The 21,889-nt window shown below is 40.3% G+C and overlaps 2 protein-coding genes across 3 annotated transcripts; both read right to left on the bottom strand.

Annotated features, from left to right (window-relative positions):
- Positions 1-844: 844 nt before the first annotated feature.
- LOC146560203 (cytochrome P450 2F5-like) lies at positions 845-9,522 on the bottom strand. Of its 2 annotated transcripts, XM_085244137.1 has the most exons (9): positions 9,015-9,522; positions 8,638-8,800; positions 8,359-8,508; positions 7,764-7,924; positions 7,425-7,601; positions 2,775-2,916; positions 2,465-2,652; positions 2,217-2,358; positions 846-2,074 (listed from the first exon to the last, which is right to left on the bottom strand). In XM_085244137.1, exons 1-9 carry the CDS (start codon positions 9,183-9,185, stop codon positions 1,893-1,895), a joined length of 1,476 nt encoding a protein of 491 aa, XP_085100263.1. In that variant the 5' UTR covers positions 9,186-9,522; the 3' UTR covers positions 846-1,892. The 2 variants fall into 2 exon arrangements, with proteins under 2 accessions (XP_085100264.1, XP_085100263.1); XM_085244138.1 differs by lacking the exon at positions 9,015-9,522 and having other exon boundaries at positions 845-2,074; positions 8,359-8,524; positions 8,638-8,766.
- A 3,004-nt stretch (positions 9,523-12,526) lies between these two features.
- LOC146560202 (cytochrome P450 2F3-like) lies at positions 12,527-21,712 on the bottom strand. The gene is made up of 9 exons (XM_085244136.1): positions 21,528-21,712; positions 21,174-21,336; positions 20,895-21,044; positions 19,079-19,239; positions 18,725-18,901; positions 15,646-15,787; positions 15,331-15,518; positions 15,083-15,224; positions 12,527-13,823 (listed from the first exon to the last, which is right to left on the bottom strand). Exons 1-9 carry the CDS (start codon positions 21,696-21,698, stop codon positions 13,642-13,644), a joined length of 1,476 nt encoding a protein of 491 aa, XP_085100262.1. The 5' UTR covers positions 21,699-21,712; the 3' UTR covers positions 12,527-13,641.
- Positions 21,713-21,889: the final 177 nt, after the last annotated feature.

The following is a 21,889-nucleotide window of genomic DNA, read 5'->3' as shown; positions in this document are numbered from 1 at the left end:
CTGCGACAGACTGGCAACCTGTCCAGGGTGTACCCCGCCTCTCGCCCTATGACAGCTGGGATAGGCTCTGGTGCAAAGTGGGCCAAAAACAAACAAGACAGACGGACTCGCGACAGAAAAGCCGATCAGCTGATCATTAATGTCCTTTTCTCTGTCACTGTCACCAGAGTGTCCAGCTTCATGCCGACCACAGAGCTAGCCCTCCTGATCAGTTTCTCCAGCCTGGATGAGTCCTTCTTTGCTGTGCTGCTCCCCCAGCACACCACAGCATAGAAAAGTACTCCAGCAACCACCGACTGGTAAAACATCCTCAGGAGCTTCCTGCAGATGTTAAAAGACCTCAGCCTCCTGAGGAAGTACAGTCGGCTTTGGGCTTTTTTATACAGGTGCTCTGTGTTGCATGACCAGCAAACTGTTACATGAGCAAGACAGCCAAGGAGGTAAAGGCTTGCAGACTTAGCGGTCTGGATGTTGGATGAGAGGTTGCGGGTTTGGTGGTCGGAGATAGATGTGGATGAGATGATAAACTTTGCCTGTTCTATTTTTAAAATAATTACTTAAAATGTGTTTCTTAAAGCTTTCAGCTTTGAGGTCGGTTTCACAGTGAGCGCTCTGTTTCTATAGTCTTAAATTTAGCGCAACTAATCCCACAAGTTATCCACTTACTTTTTATAACCTTCTTCCATAAAAATGTAATTATTTAGAGCTGTTAGTTTTGGTGTTCATGAAAAAAAACCTGAAACAATCAAACAATCAAAGAGTGAATGTAATAAAAGCCAATACTAAGATGTTAGTTTTGAAGCAACGTCTCACACAGGAGAGCAATTTTAAATGAATTTACTTTGAAGTCCGTGTTAGACTTAATTAATGTATTTTTTTCTGTACAGTTTTAACAACAATGATGAGACTGTTTACATAAAAGCTTTTACAATTTGTTGAATGATAGGTTTGTAGCATAAACCTATTCGCTGGAACGTTAAGGACAATTCAACTGCACAGCAAAAAGCATTAAACACCAAGTAGGCAAAGTTCTTCGTGTTTTGAGGGAGAGAACCACGACAAGCGCCGTTCCTTCGCTTGACCCCAGTCGCTCTCGTCCGCTCCCCCGTAACACTGCTCTTTTATTGAGGTTACATGAATATACATAGGTTCATTAACATATGACGTCTACATACAAACAAAGAGTACCTTGCCTGTGCGTTGTGTAAGTGTGCGTGTGTGTGTGTGTGTGTGGGGGGGGGGGGGGGGGGGGGTCAGAGTGTGACCCCATAAATGACTTCCCTAAACCTGCTAATCTTGAAGTCCAGCAGTTCATCTAAACAAAAGGCACTTAGCCTAAAACAGATATAGATACGTTCATCCTACCATAAAACAATAAGACAATGTACGACCTCTCCCATGCTCCCAGAATGTGGGTGTGAAAGCCAGAGCACTCTGGAATGCACACAAAGCCTTTGAAGACTATTAAGGATCACACATCCTATCACTACACAATCGATTGTACACCTCTAAGCATATATGGTTAAATATTTCTAAGCATAAATGACAATAAACAATACAAATCTAACATTGATAGGTGTGTAGTTTTTTTTAAAAGTAACTATTGGTTAAAATCAGTAGTAATCTTTATTGGATAGAGAAAAAAAAATCTAATTAATACAAGAAAAAATAACTCACTAAAGAAAAGGAATACATGACTGAAAAAACACAAATTGCAATTGTGTTGAGGTAAAAGATTTACATGTGATGGTCTTGTGTTCTACATCAGTGAGGTACTAGCAAACTAACTGTAAAATAAACATCTAATCACTGTTTCACAAGAAGCTGATGAAGACATCCTTATTGGAGTGCTTCAACCAGACTATAACTCTGTCTGAACAAATTCATCTCTTTTAACGAGGTGTGGCCATGATATGGTATCTGCAGGGCACATTCATAAAACTGCTGTTTTCAGGAATGAGGTTTATACTGTCAGGGCCTCCAGCACAGGAAAAAGTGAAATCCTGCAGCAATGATACTATAAAGATAAAAAGCTCCATACGGGCCAGAGACTCGCCAACACAGTTTCTCTTCCCTGTAGAGATACACAAAGGACTCTGATTAAAAATAATTGCTTTTCACTGTAAATATCAAGATATTTGGAAAAAAATTATTCTTTTGCATGATTTAACATGCAAAAGAACTGGATGATCAATAACTGTGTGTTGACTCTTTACCTGCAGAGAATGGCATGAATGCAGGACTTTTCTTAAAGTTGCCATTATTGTCCAAGAAGTGCTGGGGATTGAAGGACCTGGGAGTGGCCCATTGCTTTTCCTCTTTTAGCACAGAGTGCAACAGCGGAATAATTACAGTGTCCTATTCAAAACATATATCTTGTTAGTGTTGCTGCTTTCAACATTATTCTCTGACTTGATATACAATAGATTCTGTAATACACATGAGATCTTGGAATTGAGAATACCTTTGGGATTGTATAACCCCTGAAGGATATATCATTCAGTGTGTAGTGAGGGAGGCTGAGAGGGACATGGTCAAAAAAACGTTGCACTTCATGGATGACAGCAAGTGAAAAAGGGAGGGACTTCCTGTCCTCCATCCTGGGACAACGGCCTTTTCCAATAACAGTGTCAATCTCTTGCTGCATTTTCTCTGGACACAGCAAAGCAGAAATGATTACCACTCTGATTTGTTTTATACGTCCACCAAGGGACGTATTCCTAACCATAATGTATTAGTATTGAATGTATTATAAAGTAAATTCACAGTTTTACCTTGTTTTGGGGGGTATTTAATCAGCACGCTAAGAGCATATCTCAGGGTGGAGCTGGTGGTCTGTGTTCCAGCCAGAAACAGAGTCATTATTGTAGAGATCAAATTGTCATAGTGGAACTCAGTTGTGGAAATCTCCTTTTCCTGAGAGAAGAAAGTTGTCATTGTTTTTCTGTGCTTCTCTGTACTTCAATCTGTCTCTCTTTATATTTTTTCTCTTTCTGTCTGTGTGAGTGTATATTTGTGTGTGCATCTTGATCTGTTCTGGCTTCTAGCCCTTTGTTTCTGCACACCTGAGGTGAATAATCTCATCTGTTTGTCATCAGTTATTATCTTACCATCATATCTTACTTTAATAGACTTGACCCGTGTTCAGTGTCAATGTTCCCTCTGGCAGAAACATACGATTTAAGGAGTTTGCTAAAGTAGCTCGGTGCTGTGTTGTTGGTAATTTTAAATGTAAGCAACAGTATTTTAAACTGGATGTGGTATTTAATGGGTAGCCAATGCAGGTCAGCTAGAGTAATTTCCCCATGGGGATCAATAAAGTATCCATTATTATTATTATTATTATTAGAACATGGTTATGTGTGATTATTCCCAGCTCTGCTCTCCTCCTGTGTATCATTCCCTCATTATCCCTCTGTCTTTTAAGCCCTGTGTCTTCCTGTGTTTGTTGCTGGTTTGTCTGTGTTTCCTCCTCTGCATTTTCTGTGTTCCAGAGTCCATGTCCAGGGGCGTTTTCCTACACTGGCCTCTATAAAACAATATAAACAGAAAATAAGCACTAACAATATATATTTATTTCGAAACAGTTTCCCCCTTTTCATTTCTCTCCTGAGAAATGAACTAATTCCTGATTTATCCCATTAACTTTACTTGCATGTGAGAATAATAGCTAAAGTATAACAAAAGAAATCCAAAAAATAAAACCTTTCCATTGCCCAAGCATGTATGTCATCTGTCCCCTCAACGGGTTGTATATTTTCAATGTTCCCTTATTATTGTGGCATAATTACTTCTATTCACAACAAATAAATCAAACAAATAAATCAAGCTCTACGACAGCACCTCACACACACAAAGTAACTCCACCAGAGTGCCTATTTCGAGTCACTTTTGCCGGTCCAAGCCCGGTGTAACAACAGAACCCAGAGCCCCTGTCGATAGGGTGTTACAAATAAGTACTCTGAGTTCCTCCAAAATTACCGGATTCCTTCCTCTGTTTCGAAAAGGAGAAACCAGCCACCCTTTGAAGAAATGTCATTTTTGGTGCTTGTTTACACAATGGTCTTTTTCTTTTTCAGTCACTACCCAGAGCTAAACCATAGACCACTACCCAGAGCTCATTAGCTCTGGGTAGTGGTCTATGGTTAATCTGGTTAACCTATGTCCCTTGCAAGATGTGAGGGACATAGATTAACCAGTAAATGCTACTACTGCACATTCACCCAGTGTATATACTATATGTATGTATATATATATATATAATGTTCTTCCTCTACACACACCCCCCCCCCCCCCCCCCCCATTTTTGCACATGTCGAGGAGCGTGTCAGGCTACATTTCACTGTGTGTTATACTTGTATAACTATGCATGTGACAAATAAAGAACCTTGAACCTTGAACCTGAAATCAAGTAAATCAAAGGCCTTACTTTTATGCTCAGCTCTCTCTTCACCAGCTGGATATCATTTACATTACTGCAACTATCACCAATCCATCTGTCAATCTCCCATGTCCCTCTCCTCTCACTTGGGAATAAAACCCTGAGATACTTAAAGCTAACCACTAGCAGCACTTGGGTGCACTTTTCCAGCTGAGAACCTTGACCTTAAACTTGGAAGCGCCAATTCTCATTTCCACCACTTCACACTTGGCTACAAACCATTCCAGTTCAAGTTGAAGGTCATCACTTGATGTAACCAACAGAACCACATAATCTGTAAAGGTCAGGGAGATTGTGAGACCCCCAAAGTGGAATCCTTCCACCACTTTGCTACACCTAGAAATTCTGTCCATAAAAAAGTGGACAGAATGACACCGCAGCAATTAAAACAACAAACGGCTGCGCGCGCTCGGAGTGCACCAGTGAAGACAATGCATTCATCATCACAGAGCATGCCGTGAGGAACACCTTCAGGAGGGTGAACACCAGGAAGGCAGCAGGACCAGATGCAATCCCTGGCCGGGTCCTGAGAGCCTGCGCTGACCAGCTAGCAGCGGTGTTCACGGAAATCTTCAACCTTTCACTGGCCCAAGCAGTGGTTCCCACGTGCTTCAAACAGTCCATCATTGTCCCTGTTCCAAAGAAACAAACAGCCCGCTTGCCACAATGACTACCGTCCAGTAGCACTGACTTCAGTTGTAATGAAGTGTTTTGAAAGACTGATAAGAGATCGCATCACTTCTTCACTTCCTGTCACCATCGACTCACTTCAGTTTGCTTACTGGACTAATCGTTCCAGAGACGACGCCATAGCTCACCTGCTCCACACATCCCTGAGTCACCTGGACACTGGCAGAGGGAGTTATGTTAGGATGCTGTTCGTGGACTACAGTTCAGCATTCAACACAATAATTCCCTCTAAGTTTTTCACCAAGTTGACGGATCTAGGACTCAGCTCATCACTGTGTCAGTGGATCCTCAACTTCCTCACAGACAGACCCCAATCAGTGAGGGTGGCAAAACAAGTCTCCATCTCACTCAGCACTGGAGTGCCTCAGGGCTGTGTTTGAAGCCCCCTGCTGTACTCACTGTACACTTATGACTGTGTAGCCACATCAGACACCACCTCCATTGTCAAGTTTGCTGACGACACTGTTGTTGTGGGCCTGATCTCCGACAACATCGAGACGGCCTACCTGGAGGAGATTAGGAACCTGGAGACCTGGTGCCAGGAGAATAATCTCCTCCTAAACATCAGCAAGACTAAGGAGCTGATCGTGGACTTCACTACAAAGCAGGCGAGGAATTACAAGCCCCTCAGTTCTACAGTGAGGCTAGTCACGTGCTCTAATGTTGTGATGTGGACATTAATGTGCTCTCTGTGCAGAGGAGTTTTTTTTGTTTCCTGTTCTCATGCTGTCCTCCCATAGGTGCCCAGCGTGAGAAGAGGTCTCTTTTTTTCCTCTTGTACTTTTCCCATTGTTGTGTAATTTTTCAGTGTTTTCTCTGCAACGCTGCCAATCTCCGACTGTATTCCCATGTGATGTCTTTGTTGTGTGTGTAAGTCGGGGGGGGTCCTATTCCTCTGCGGGGCAACCTGCATATGGCCAATAAACCAATAAAGCATTCATTCAATTCAATCATCAGTGGCACGCCAGTGTAGAGAGTGGACAGTTTCCGATACCTGGGTGTCCACATCACTCAGGACCTGTCATTGTCCTGTCACATCAACACCCTGGTTAAGAAAGCCCGTCAGCGTCTCTTCTTCCTCAGAAGACTTAGAGACTTCCATCTTCCACTGAAGGTGCTCAAGAACTTTTACTCCTGCACCATCGAGAGCATCCTGACGGGAAACCTCTGCACCTGGTTTGGGAACAGCACCAAGCAGGACAGACGAGATCTGCAAAGACTGGTGCGCTCAGCCGAACGCATCATTCAATCAGAGCTCCCTGACCTGCTGTCCATCTACACCAAGCGGTGCAAGACCAAAGCCAGGAAGATTATGATGGACCTCTCCCATCCCAACAATGGACTCTTCTCACTGTTGAGGTCTGGGAAGCGCTTCCGCTCCCTTAAGGCCAAAACAGAGAGAATGAGGAGGAGCTTCTTCCCCCAGGCTATTCGGGCCCTGAACCAGGTGTAGGACTGGACTCTCCCACACATATCACATCACCACATGCACTCTGTTTTTTCTTCATGCACACTTCCTATAATTTATAATCTCTTTCTGCTATTTGCACATTTTTTTTACTGTAAATTTCTAAGTTAAATCTGTAAATTTTGTATAACCTGTAAATTGTAAATACTGTAAAACCACTGTCATTTCGGGCATTGCACAGCTACAAGCATTTCACCTCATGTCATACTGTGTATGGTTGCGTGTGTGACAAATAAAATTTGAATTTGAACTCTGAACTGTTGTTAAGCACATTAGTGCAAAAGACTGTAAGTACACAGTCCCCAACCGGAAGGGGCAGGGAAACAACTCACTTGTCCACCAGTGAAACTTCCAATGTGCAGGCGAAAAACTGAGGAGATACAAGTATACTGATTGAAACACCAGATTGGCACTGAGTCCAGACCCTCAAAAGGAGTTTGGTTCCAGAGCCTGTGCAATGTGTTGAAATAAGCCTGACCACATCTAGCTGGGGGTCTTTTAATTTAACATCATGCTCCTTACCCACTAGAAAGATAATGTTCCTTGTCCCAAAACCCTTCTTCATAGGGATTATCTGAATCAGTTTTCATTTGGTCCCTTAGCCAGGACAAGTTTGCCTTAGGAGACTCTGTCACAAACAAATTCCTCCAACAACATGCAAACCTTTCCATCACAAGAAGGCAATTCACAGAGGAGTGTTTAAAATCATTCATAGCAAGATTAGGAAATTTTTAGCACTTTAGATTATATTAATTGCCTAGATTAATAAACACAGTATTTGGAGTTTTGAGCTTTCTTTGATAAATTATGCTTAAGTTTTCCAACCTGGTTCATTTGAATAAGGAAGGAGTCTATGTAGTCTCGTGGGGAGCTGGGGTCCAATGTGTCTTTGTGTTCTTGGATCTTCATCTTGATAAACTTTCTCACTTCTTCATACTCTGCAAAAACTTTTTGATGGGGGCCAGGAAGATGGTCCATGAGTTTCGGAAAGAGGTTGTACATCTGTTGTAAAGAAACATAGCAACATACATTCTTGTGAAGAGACAATGATACATCTACTGTGTTTGGATCATTTTTACAGTATGATTTTCAAAAGACGTATATACTATTATACAAAATATGAAAACCAAATTAAAAAGCATTTCTATTTAATTTTTAATTTACCTGACCCACAGGGCTGCTGTTAACGTTTTCTATTTGAAAAAGTATGGTAAGAAGGCGTAAGAACTGCTTGTCTTCATAGCTGAACCGTTGACCAAAAACCAGGCAGCAGATCACGTTAGACACAGTACAGCTCAATAAGAATGTGGGGTCAAATGGTGCACCTGCAAGAGAAGAGGAATCATCTGTCAGATTAACTAAGGACTTCACTTTAGTTATGACATGCCCACACTTCCAACTTTCCCACTGTTTAGTCAGTTTTTTAAAGAGATTTAAAGAGTATGTTTGTTGGCACATGGCTTTCCCAAATAACAGTTTTCATGCATTTGAATGTGTTTTCTGAGATCAGTTGTTGTGCATCCTGATGTGTTAACAACCTGAAGCTCACAAAAACACTGTTTTAGTAGATCATATTGTGTTTTTTGGGTGGCTGTGGTGGGTGTCAATTCAGTACTGGAAAATAATAGGTTAGTGGCATTAGCCCACTGTGGTATGTTTCTATCTTGCTAAACTTAAGACTGATTATATTCAATTAGTGTTATAGTGTCCTGTAATATTTAGGGCATGTGAAATGACCTTTCAGCACCTGAAATTATACCTTTTAATTTATGTATGTGAGCCCTCATATGTTCACTCTCTTCTTGGATCCATTCTTCCATCCCCTTGCGTCCCATCCCAAAGTCTCTTAGAGTGGTCATTGTGAAGCGTCGCAGCTGACGCCAGCGTTCCCCGTTACTGCTCCCTAGACCTGAAAGGTTAAACCACTTACCAAAGTAATGGAAGAGAAGCCATGCTGGTTCATGAAAGAATTAAACACTAGGAAACAAAATCACTTGTGCCTTGACAAAGACAACATATTTAAGTGATCACGCTTTACCATATTTCTTGTTAGGGTTGTGTATTAATGGAGTTGGGGCTCTGCCTGTGAAGTCATCTGCTTGATCCACCAAGGCTTCTTTCACAGCATCATATCCTACCAGAACTACTGTCCGCTGCCAGCCTAGGTATACTGTCATCACTGGCCCATAGGTTTCACTGAACTAAAGATAGATAAAATGATTTATTTAAATCATTTAAATTAAATAAATCATTTATTTAAATGCGCATTCATCTGAAATTTTGTCTAAATGCCAACATGCTGTTAAAGTTAAATTTGGTGTGTTTATAGAAAGTATGCGAGTCTCCTCAAATTACGAGAAAATATATTGTACAACTTAAAAAACCGCACAAATATTTTAAAAAGTGAACTCTTACCTTAACAAAGCTTTTAAAAGGTGCTTTTTTGTCTATCTGTAGAAGGTTTCCTATGAGAGGAAGTGCAGTGGGTCCTGGAGGCAAATGCCAGTTCCTTTTGTGTTTTATATTAAACATCCACAGCAGAACTAAGATTAAACCTGCTAAGATCACAGTTGCACAAGATTCCATCCTGCTCTATATAATATAAAAACTATAAAATAATGAAAAAAAATACAAGACAGCAGCAAGTCAAGGAACTAGAAGCAAAAAGAAATTTCAACAAGACTCAGGGTTATGAGAAATATGAAGTTCACACTACAGCTACACAAATAAAGCAACAGAGAGCCCTGTTGAAAGAAGAACTCAAAGACAATATCAATTGGGATTAAGACTGCAAAGTCTAACTAAGAGTAAAACTATACTAATAGAACAGGATAAATCAAACTGTAATAAAAACAGAACTTAATATGCCAGCAACCCAAAAGCCTGGCTCCAAGACCCAGGACAGTCACACATAGGAGATCTGTTTATATTTAACAGGGAGTTTGCGTAAGCATGGAATAGGACACTGGTGAGCTTATTGATTAACCACTCTTCTTAGTTAACCTTTAATTTATTATGTTTTTTAGAATTTTTTTAAAACTGTCAAATGTTTTATTGCGGCTCCAAAACCAACAGCAGCGGCAGGCTAGACGACACACAACAATAAACACGTTAAATGCACTTCTGAGCTATTTGTTCTTGCAATCATTTTTGATAGGTCTTTATCAATTGAGTTCTGTCTTGCTGGGGGTCACAGACTTCTGCAAAAACTGTCTAATAGGGGACGACCGTGGCTCAGGGGTTTGGGAAGCGCATCTATAACCGGGAGGTCACTGGTTCGATCCCCGGGCTCTCTGTCCAGGTCGTTGTGTCCTTGGGCAAGACACTTTACCCTACCGCCTACTGGCGGTGCGATATGGCAGCCTCGCTTCTGTCAGTCTGCCCCAGGGCACCTGTGGCTACAACTGTAGCTTACCGCTTGCTTGTGAATGCGAGAGTGAATGAATAGTGGCATTATAAAGCGCTTTAGGTGCCTTGAATCTTTAATATGACGGCGTCTCAACTTTGGCCGGGGAAGATGCGCTCTGGGCCTTCTTCATTACTAGGTCGTGGAAGCACCGGTCGATGAAATCTTGGAGAGCGTCTAAACTCTCTTCGTTGTCCTCCAGGGTGTTGGAGATAGTTGGACAAATGTGGTTAGTTAAATGACAATTGATTAGTGTATTTGGAATACTTCAAGTTTTTTTTTTAAAATTTAGGAATACTTTAAGTTTTAAAGCGTTTTTTATATTCTATGCTACCATTTGCTTTTTTTCCCTCCAAATCTCCGGCGTCTGACGTCACCTACAGCATAATTCGCTTACCTTCTCCCGTCACTTCCATCACTTACGGTCTCACTTCCCTCCTCCTCTCACTTCCCTCCTCTATATTATTTTGAGCACAATGTTTCTTTGTTTATCTAAAAACAAATGAATTAAACTGTGTTTATATTGATATCCAATGAGTTCAACCCTTTGTGCATTGTGCAACTGAAAGAGACGTAAATACTAATTTAGTTTTTCTAAAGTGGGTTTGACCTGCAGCTCAGTAAAGCACCCCTCCGGGAGCCAAACCCATCTGTTCTCTGATTGGATAGTGAAATTTGTGATTGACATGACATCGACTAATCAGCTGAAAGGAAGAAAAATCAGGTCAAAATTCATACTCGTAAGTTGAAACTTGAGTGCAGAGTTTCACTCTTATTTTTTTTGCTTTGTATCTGTAAACAGACCTTAACAAAAAGAATTTGTAATTTGTGTAAATATTTTTACACACACAAATCTTTTTTATGCACACACAAATTCTTATCTACAGATGCACAAAGATACGCATTCTGACTTACAACAACAACAAGATTAGGGATGGTGTACATGAGAATCGGACGTCCACTTGGAGCAACTGCATTTCTGCTTCTGCGCATTATGTGGGTGTTCCACAAATGTGCAACTTGTTGCAGCTCTTTCTGTTAAATATTAACAATTTTTAAAAAATCTCACGAGAGCACATTTCTTTTGGCTCAACATGTTGACCAAAAGCACCACACACGTGCCTTTTTTTAAAACATTGTGATTTTATGTTTCCGGCCAGTGAAATATGCATTTTTTTCATATCCTGAACATAATGGTAATAAGCCTGGTTTATGTGCATGGTGGGTGTTAAAGCGAACTTTTTCTCTCTCTGTGTCTCTCTTTCTCTCTAACACACAGACACACACTGACTCAATAAAAGAATATAAATGTGGTTACATACCTCGATGACGTTCAGGCATGTAAACAATATGAGTTGCTTGTCCAAAAAACATCCAGAAAAACAGTCATTGTCTTTTAATTTCTGGAAACGATTTTTCCAGTGCTGACTCTCATAAAGGCTCACCAGCCTTGAATATGCTGATTGTGATTGCTGGGCCCAGTAATAAAACTGTTTCGATCCATAATCCAATGCAAGAGTCTTTGCATCTCTGCCATTATGACCCAAAGCAGAGCTAATCCTGGCAGGTGTGCCCATCTTCTTTTCTACTTTTACTATGAAATATCCAGCAATGACTTTGGGATCATTGTTTGTTGAATAGGCTTGAAGCCAAATCGTAACTCTAGAAAAGCCATCAATACAGCCATTTATACAGATTCCAAAAGGCTTCAGTTTGTCATAGAAGTCAACATGCCATGAAATTTGGTCCAGGATTAACATACGTGCGTCACATTAGGTGATTTCTGCGTCATTGCTCAACCCCATAAGGGTCAAGATATTTCAGTAAATGTCTCGCAGTATACTCTGCGTGACAACATAACCTGTGTAAATGCAGTTCAGCTGGTGTAGTTTGTATCCATGGAGCCTCCCGTGTCCCTCCAGTTGATCAAAAAGAAATCGTGCCACCTCAGTCGACTCAGACTCATTCTTTCTCCAGTATAGCCACATGCGTTTTAGGTTTCTTCTGAGTGTCTGCATGCTTATCACAATACTGTCCCACCTGCTCAGTAACAGAAAATCTCCCCATGCCTCAATCCAAGCATAAAATAGAACTTAATTAATTCCGATAAACAAGCCATGTTCTCGCACTCTGATCTGCACTGCCATCCACTTCACTATGTTTTAAGGCAAACGAATATATCATGTTCAAACAATAAAAGATATGTTATAACGTGAAAACTTTATTGTTCAAACAATATAATTATCTCGTTTGTACGTTAAAGGTTTTTTGTTGTAACGTGATAATTATGTATATTGTAATAACGTAATATTTTGTCGTTCAAACGTGAAAGTATAATGTACTAACATGATAGTATATTGTACAAACATGAAAAGTATATTGTTAGAACAATAAAGTTTTCACGTATAACGTGATATACCTCTGTTGTTTTATTGCCTGGGTGTCAGCTCTACGCTTCCATAGAAAATACTATGATTTAAATTTTAAAGCAAAATTTCACACATGAGAACAATTTTTTTTTAATTTACTTTGTCCTTGTTAGGCTTTTTTTTTTTGGGGGGGGGGGTTGTAAAGTTTTAACAGCCATGATGAGACGATTTACATAAAAACCTTAATGATTTGTTGATAGGTGTAAAGCCATTTACAGTAGTTATTGGTTAATAATAGTAGAAATATTTATTGCCTGTAGAGGAAAAATAGTCCAATTAATACAAGAAACAATAACTCTTTTAAAAAAAAAAAGGAAACAAAAAACAATACATGACAAAAAACAGAAAGCACAGTTATGATGAGATGAAAGATTTACATGTAATGGTCTTGTGTTCTACATCAGTGAGGTACTAGCAAACTACTGACCCTGAACGCATCAGAAACACACTGTGATCATTTAGGTAGTCTGCATGGAATTGACTTGGCCTCAAGCAAGTTAGAGACATAGTTGGTGCTTCCAACCGTCCACTTTCCTTTCCACTTAGCGTTACAAGGTGCTGGGTCCTTACCAGCTGTCAAAGGGAAAGAGAGAGGATAACCTCGGACTCTCTTTGCAGGGTTCACGTGTGTTTACCCCAAAGTGGCGTAGTTAAAAATGTGCTATATTGACCCAAAAGAGGTCAAAGTAATCTCTGCAGAAAACCAGCTGCGTTAACATTGTGCTACACTTGTAGCTGAATACATCATTGGAGAGAATGTTATTAAAGCAAATACTAAGATTTTAATGTTGAAACAACATTTCAGACAGGAGAGCAATTTTTAATTCATTCACGTTAATCCTTGTATTTTTTTGTTTTCTACAGTTTCAACAATGATGATGAGACTGAGTATTTATATAAAAGTCTTTATGATTTGTTGATAGGTGTAAAGCCATTTAGTAGATAGTAGTAATATTTATTGCTTGTAGAGAAAAACAGTCCATTAATCAACTCATAAAAAAAGAAAAGAATAAATGACAAAAAACATAAACACAGTTATAATGAGATGAAAGATTTTCATGTAATGGTTGTGTGTTCTACATCAGTGAGGTACTAGCAAACTAACTGTAAAATAAACATCAAATCACTGTTTCACAAGAAGCTGATGAAGACATCCTTGTTCGAGTGCTTCAACCAGACTATAACTCTGTCTGAACAAATCATGTTTTTAACGAGGTGTGGCCATGATATGGTATCTACAGGGCACATTAAGAAAACTGCTGTATTCGGGAATGAGATTTATACTGTCAGGGCCTCCAGGACAGGAAAAAGTGAAATCCTGCAGCAATGATACTATGAAAATAAAAAGTTCCATACGGGCCAGAGACTCGCCAACACAGTTTCTCTTCCCTGTAGAGATACACAAAGGACTCTGATTAAAAATAACTGCAGGGCTCTAGACTAACTTTTTGTCACGGTTGCACTTGTTTTCTAAGGTGCGCCAGCACAAAAGTTAGGTGCACCCAAATTTTTCAACCACATTGCTTACCACCACAATTTTACATATTCACTTTTTTTCGGGGGGGGGGGGCAGCTGTCCATACAGACAGTATTGATTTGTAAATGACAATCTTGTCAACACAAAGTTCTTTATTTGGAGCACAGTTCTACAAGAAACATAAGTGACTGAAAAAGTGCTTCACTGAGCTGAAATTGAAACTTAATACATCTCAAGATATATTAAAGAAAAGGAAATCTTAATTAAAAAGACCTCAAAGTGTCTGATAAGCCTTCAAATTGAACATCTCAGTATCTGAACATCTAAACAGCTTGATATCTTATAGATTATCCTCCACTGCAGTCACATGCCCCTCAGATGGCCAACTCCTGTAATTTGGCCTTTTTCCCATTTTTTTCTTGTGTGTTCGGGATGACACCTATAAACTTCACATACGCGACATCATTACTGTATGTAGGGTTTACGTTCAAGCCATTTTTCTTGTGAAGAATTATTTCGGACGTACAATAGGCATATTGTAACATTACATAGGCAATGTTAAACTTAATCATCATCTTGGCCTCCTCTGGTGACCTGTTTGCTGCAAACGTATATGGCTCATTATCTTATGCCATCTCCAGACCAGTGTTAGACACAACCTGAGAGGTTGATGGCTCCGTGTCATAGCACTGGCTACGGACGGATCAGGCCTTAAGGAAAAAGTTATCAATCGTTCTTTTCATCTTTTATCATTACCCACAGCTATATCTACTTCTATCGGGCCTAGGCTACTCACACCTCTCTATTCGCCTGCACTTTCAAACGTACACACACGCAGGCCTACAGAAATATGTGGACCACAGCTATTCAGAGAGGTCTCTAAATGGTTTAGACCATGATATGGGCATAGTGTGTGTCTGTTGTTGACCACACGGAGACTTTCAGAGTTGTAGGGACATTTTCTTTTACTCGAATGGCTGGTCACACCGGTGCGAACTAGGATTTTTTTTAGTCACACCATTGAGAAATTAGGTTGCATGTGTGTCCAAACTGGTCACATTCTAGAGCCCTGAATTGCTTTTCACTGTAAATATCAAGATATTTGGGGAAAAAAAATTACGTCAACATGCAAAAGAACTGGATGATCAATAACTGTGTGTTGACTCTTTACCTGCAGAGAATGGCATGAATGCAGGACTTTTCTTAAAGTTGCCATTATTGTCCAAGAAGTGCTGGGGGTTGAAGGACCTGGGAGTGGCCCATTGCTTTTCCTCTTTTAGCACAGAATGCAACAGCGGAATAATTACAGTGTCCTATTCAAAACATATATCTTGTTAGTGTTGCTGCTTTCAACATTATTCTCTGACTTGATATACAATAGATTCTGTACTACACATGAGATCTTGGAATTGAAAATACCTTTGGGATTGTATAACCCCTGAAGGATATGTCATTCAGTGTGTAGTGAGGGATGCTGAGAGGGATAAGGTCAAGAAAACGCTGCACTTCATGGATGACAGCAAGTGAAAAATGGAGGGACTTCCTGTCCTCCATCCTGGGACAACGGCCTTTTCCAATAACAGTGTCAATTTCTTGCTGCATTTTCTCTGGACACAGCAAAGCAGAAATGATTACCACTCTGATTTGTTTTATACGTCCACCAAGGGACGTATTCCTAACCATAATGTATTAGGGCTCGTAAAGTAAATTCAAGGTCTTGTTTTGTAAACTTACCCTGTATTTTGGGGTATTTAATCAGCACGCTAAGAGCATATCTCAGGGTGGAGCTGGTGCTTTGTGTTCCAGCCATAAACAGAGTCATTATTGTAGAGACCAAATTGTCATAGTGGAACTCAGTTGTGGAAATCTCCTTTTCCTGAGAGAAGAAAGTTGCCATTGTTCTCAGAATATCTTTATCGTCATTTTAACAAGTACAACAAAATAAATGCAGTCCCTGCCTTGTCAAGCAAAGTTTAAAATATAATTACAAATGAAATATAAAAAAAGAGGCAGAAGACTATATTCAGTAATAATTAATAGAACCTTATTGCACATAAGCACTGTTGCACAGGATGTCACAGGATGTCATCCATTGCACAGTATTTGTCGGGCTAATTGTAGGTGATTACCTGTAATTCAGTACCCTAACAGCTGCAGGGTAGATGTTGCTATTTAGTCTATTAGTCTTTGTTCTGATGCTTTTATATCTATTGCCTGATGGGAGCGGTTCAAACAGGTTATGAGGGGGGCGTCCTACTTTCCTGAGACAGCGAGAACGGTGCAGTTGGTCCAGACAGGGTAAAGAACAGGCAATGATCCCCTTGGGCAGGGGTGTCAAACTCAAATACACAGTGGGCCAAAATGCAAAACTAGAACAAGGTCGCAGGCTAACATTAATGTTTATTGAAAAATATCTTCCTCCAGATTTAAGAATGAATCTCTTCTTATGGACTCAAATTGCTGAAAAACTGAATGTGGAACAAGCAAAGCATAATACTAAACAATGTATATATTAGCTGTATAATACCAGTAGGCCAGCTCTAATAGTAATTTGGTATGGCTTGGCGGGCCAGAGTTTGACACCTATGCCCTGGGGAATCTTTACAATCCCCTGAAGTGGTTTCTTCTGTGCTGTTGTCCAGCTGGAAAACCACACACAGAGACAGTAGCATAGAATGCTCTCGATAGAACATCGATAGAAGGACATCAGCAGCCTTTGAGGGATGTTATTTTTACTGAGGATTCTCAGGAAATAAAGTCTCTGCTAAACCTTCTGTGCCAGCTCTGCTGTGTTCAGACCCAAGGACGTGTCCTCCGTGATGTGAACCCGGAGGACACGTCTCCGGGTTCACATCACGGAGCTGATGCTGATGGCCAAGGAGATGTGGGGGCCACCTTTACCCTTTCTGTGCGATTTTTCAGAACTCCAGCGCTTCTTTGTCCTTGTTGGTCTCTCCTCATTTTCCTCTCTCTATTTTTTCTTTCTGTCTGTGTGAGTGTATAATTGTGTGTGCATCTAACCATGTCTGGTGTTGCAGGGGCAGAATCTGTTCTGGCTTCTAGCCGTTTGTCCCTGCACACCTGAGGTGAATGACCTCATCTGTTTGTCATCAGTTGATTATCTTGCCATTATTTTTTATTATTTATTTTTTAAGATGGGAGAGATCCTTCGATATTCATCTGAGCATTGAACTAACTACATTAGTGAAACCAACTTCTCAAGTAATAAGTTTGATTATGGTTTGTTCCTTGATTTTAACTTAGTGTCATGGTCTGGGTGGAATGCAAATATATTCTAAGCCCCGTTTACAGCTACCAGTCACACTCTTGTTTAACCTAAAGCAACCTGTCAAGCACTTGTAGATTCAGGCACCGAACAGAGTCTCATTGGCAGTGAGCTAGCCAGACAACTGAACATCTCACTGGTTAAGCTAGATCCACCCATTCCTGCCAAAGCCTTAAACGATGAAGGTTTTGCCCACATCAATCATTGCACTGCGCCCGTCGCATTACTAATTTACTTGTAATTACATTACAAACCACAGAGAGACTCTCAACTTTTTCACATTTCATTCTCCAGATACACCACTCATCCTAGGTTTTCCTTGTTTGGAGGTTCACAATCCTCTCTTAGATTGGTCCAGCCAAAGAATTGTTATTTGGAGCCCATTCTGTCATGCCAACTGTCTCGTTTCTGCTCGCCAACCTCAGGCTCCTCAAAGGCTGTCCGAGGAAAACACAGCCGCTGACCTCTGCACTGTTCCCTTTGTGTATCATGACGTGCAGCCATGGAGAAGTACATAAGGGAGTCTCTCACAGCCAGCATCATTCAGCCATCTTCCTCCCCGATAGGGGCCAGTTTCTTTTTTGTTGACAAAAAGGATGGCTGTCTCCGGCCATGTATTGATTTTTGCAGCTTAAATGACATTACAGTTAACTCATTCACTGCCATTGACGTCTATAGACGTCAATTGAAAAACTTACGTTGACTGCCATTGACGTCTATAGACGTCAATTACGTTTTCAATGGGAGGGGCTAGAATACAACCTCGGGCAGCTTGTCAGTGAACATCAGACTGCTTGAAATGTATTTTTCACAAAAAGCTCGTTTTCTCCCTTTTTTTGGTCAAAACACGCATTTTTGGTGGAACCCACCTCTCTTCTACAGCTGATTACTAAAGAACGGAAAATGGTAGAAACAAGCTTTTTTTTTGGGATGGAAGAAGAGAGTCTGTTCTTCATTTTGGTAGGTTCAGCGTTTATGTGATCATAACACACAGTTTTCTGTGGCTCTTCAAAAATGAGTAAAAATGCTCAAAAACCCTGGCAGCGAATGAGTTAAGAATAAATAACCTTTACACCTCATCAGCTCCGCAGTTGAACCACTCCAAAGCGCCAGTCTTCACCAAACTCAACCTTCTAAACCCATATCATCTGGTTCAGATCAAACATGAGGACAAGTGGAAGACAGCTTTTGAACACACACCTGGGACACTTCAAATATCTGGTCATGCCATTTGGTTTAACTAATGCTCCAACATTATGTCCCCACAGCATGTTGCTTTAAGGCTGGCTGAAAATCTGCTCCATGGTCTCCCTAAACTCCCGCACGTTTTTTCTTTAGCTACTGCTGGTGCTACACTCTGCTGGTAGCCAAAAGTCCATACAGTTGCTTAGGCAATGTAGGTGCAGGACACAGCTAAATTAAGAATATAATTTTTAGCACTTTAGATTATATTAATTACCTACATTAATAAACACAGTAGTTGTAGTTTTGTGTATTCTTTTATATATTATGCTTAAGTTTTCCAACCTGGTTGATTCGAATAAGGAAGGAGTCTATGTAGTCTCGTGGGGAGCTGGGGTCCAATGTGTCTTTGTGTTCTTGGATCTTCATCTTGATAAACTTTCTCGCCTCTTCATACTCTGCAAAAACTTTGTGGTGGGGGCCAGGAAGATGGTCCATGAGTTTCGGAAAGAGGTTGTACATCTGTTGTAAGGAAGCATAGCACCATACATTCTTGTAAAGCATGTACTGTGTTTGGATCATTTTTCCAGTATGATTTTCAAAAGATGCAGGACAGACTGATGTATATATTCTTATACAAAATATGAAAACCAAATTTAAAAGCATTTAATTTTTAATTCTGCTCCCACTTTCAGTTACCTGACCCACAGGGCTGCTATTAAGCTTTCCTATATGAGAAAGTATGGTAAGGAAGCGCAAGAACTGCTTGTCTTCATGGCTGAAACGTTGACCAAGAACCAGGCAGCAGATCACGTTAGACACAGTACGGCTCAATGAGAATGTGGGGTCAAATGGTGCACCTGCAAGAGAAGAGGAATCATCTGTCAAATTAACTAAGGACTTCACTTTAGTTATGACATGCCCACACTTCCGACTTTCCCACTGTTTAGTCTGCGCTTCTCCGTTTCAAACTATTACAAGTTTGGTCAATCAACTTTTAAAAAGATTCAAAGCGTATGTTTGTTGGTTTTCCAGAAAATGGTGTTTTCATGCATTTGACTGTGATTTCTGATATCAGTTGTGCATCCTGATGTGTTAACAACCTGAAGCTCACAAAAGCTCTCTGTTTTAGCAGATCATATTGTTTTTTTGGTGGTGGTGGTGGTGGTGGTGGTAGTGGATGTCAATTCAGTAGTGGAGAATATTGGGTTAGTGGGATTAGCCTACTGTAATATGCTTCTGTTTTTCCAAAGTGAAGACTGATTATTTTCCGTTAGTATTGTAGTGTCCTGTTATGTTCATGGACAGCTTATTGTGTTTCCTTTTTGGTTATCTGGCATGATGTGTCAGTGACTTTAACACTGGTCCTTGTCTCTTTCTTTAGAGCATTCTCATGGCAAAGAGTGTGTACATTTGGGACAACCAGAGTTGTAGATGAAAATCGGTATATGGGTGTGGTCACTAGGGATGATAGTGTTCCATATAGTGTTTTATATATCAAAATATATATGTATTTGTTAGGGGTGCAACGATACGCAAAATTCATGGTTCGGTTCGGTACTTTGGTGTCACGGTTGGATATTTTTTCGATACAAAAAACTGTTCATGCTTTTTTAATTTGTCATTTATTAAAATTATAAATATATATTTTAACTCAAACGTACAGTTTTTAAATGTAATGTTGCTGAAACAACAAAGGGATAAAATAATAAATCTATCTGATCGAGAAATCACTCATCGTTGGAAAAGAGAGTTTATTACAGAGAAATGGTTCTTTTCAAAATAAAAGCTATACTATACGCTTCTTCTGGAGTATATTCTCAGCAGCACATTAAACATATCAGGTCCCCATAAGAAGAATCATGTGCTAACGGCTGTCTAAATGACTCAGGTAAAGTTTGTAGCATGCGTGCTTGTTGTTTTTGTCTGCTTCCACTTGTCTTTGCACTAGGATGATGTCGGAGTAAATGTGCAGTCATATTCATTTTGTTCCCACTAGTGCTGTCAGCGTTAATCTCAAATGACGTTAACGCCACAACACGGCAAATCTCCGTTAACGAGCTACCGCGGATCGCCCCGTGCGTGGGGCTGGACGGCGTCAACACGTTAACGAGCAAACTGCGCTAACGCAGTAGTTCCCACCCATGTAATTGAGCATTGCGTGGCACATCTGACATACTGTTTTACTTTGCTTACCTTCAGGGTCATACTTCACATGAAGACCAAAATAGTTCCAAAGGCCAGATCTGAATGAGGGTGGGGGAGGTTCAATTTGCCATGTTGCAATGAGCTTAGCTTCTGTCTTGCTAGCTTGCGCTGCGCTCAGTGGATCTGCGCTGGACAGTGCAGCCTAGGCGGAGTAGTCGAACGCAGATCCACTGAGCTAGTATTTGTTTTCACTTATCAGCATTTCAATTTTTTAATATGTTATATACATATAGGTACCATGCTGTTCATAGTAAACGTAGCTTGGCATATTGCACAGTAGCCCTTTTCACATCAGCTGAAACTATACCTTTTAATTTATGTATGTGAGCCCTCATATGTTCACTCTCTTCTTGGATCCATTCTTCCATCCCCTTGCGTCCCATCCCAAAATCTCTTAGAGTGGTCATTGTGAAGCGTCGCAGCTGACGCCAGCGTTCCCCGTTACTGCTCCCTATACCTGAAAGGTTAAACCACTTATCAAAGTAATGGAAGAGAAGCCATGCTGATTCATGAAAGAATTAAAGCACTAGGAAACAAATCACTTGTGCCTTGACAAAGACAACATATTTAAGTGATCACGCTTTACCATATTTCTTGTTAGGGTTGTGTAGAACTGGAGTTGGTGCTCTGCCTGTGAAGTCATCTGCTTGATCCACCAAGGCTTCTTTCACAGCATCATATCCTACCAGAACTACTGTCCGCTGCCAGCCTAGGTATACTGTCATCACTGGCCCATAGGTTTCACTGAACTAATAAAAATTATTTGTTTTAATGATAAGCATTGAGCTTTTTATGAGTTTTATGCAAAAACACACTGCAGTAATTGCACGCCCTTAATAAAGTATTCTGATTCTGAAGTGTTAAGATGCTGTTAAATTTAGTCTGTTTGAAGACAGTTTTTACTCTCCTCATATTACAAAATATACTATTGTAAACTTACCTTAAAAAGACTTTTAAAGGGTGCTTTTTTGTCTATCTGTAGAAGGTTTCCTATGAAAGAAAGTGCAGTGGGTCCTGGAGGTAGACGCCTGTTTGTTTTGTTTTTTACATTAAATATCCACAGCAGAGCTAAGATTAGCCCTGCCAAGATCAAAGTTGTAGAAAATTCCATGATGCTGTATAAACTTTCTTATCTTAACTGTTATTATGTTGTCACTTGACAAGAAATAGTTTCAAATGCCAGACTCGAAGGCAAACAACTGAACTAACCCAGAAAATACGTCAGTCTAGATGCAAAAGTAAACAGAAAATGAACACTGACAGGGCACACACAAGGTAAATAAACAGACTGTTATGTTACTG

The sequence above is a fragment of the Mchenga conophoros genome, linkage group LG14 (assembly GCF_057382185.1).
Source record: "Mchenga conophoros isolate Kocher_MC1m ecotype Shallow Benthic linkage group LG14, M_conophoros_male_GT1.1, whole genome shotgun sequence".
Lineage (NCBI taxonomy): Eukaryota > Metazoa > Chordata > Actinopteri > Cichliformes > Cichlidae > Mchenga > Mchenga conophoros.
This window is presented reverse-complemented; position numbering and strand designations above follow the sequence as displayed.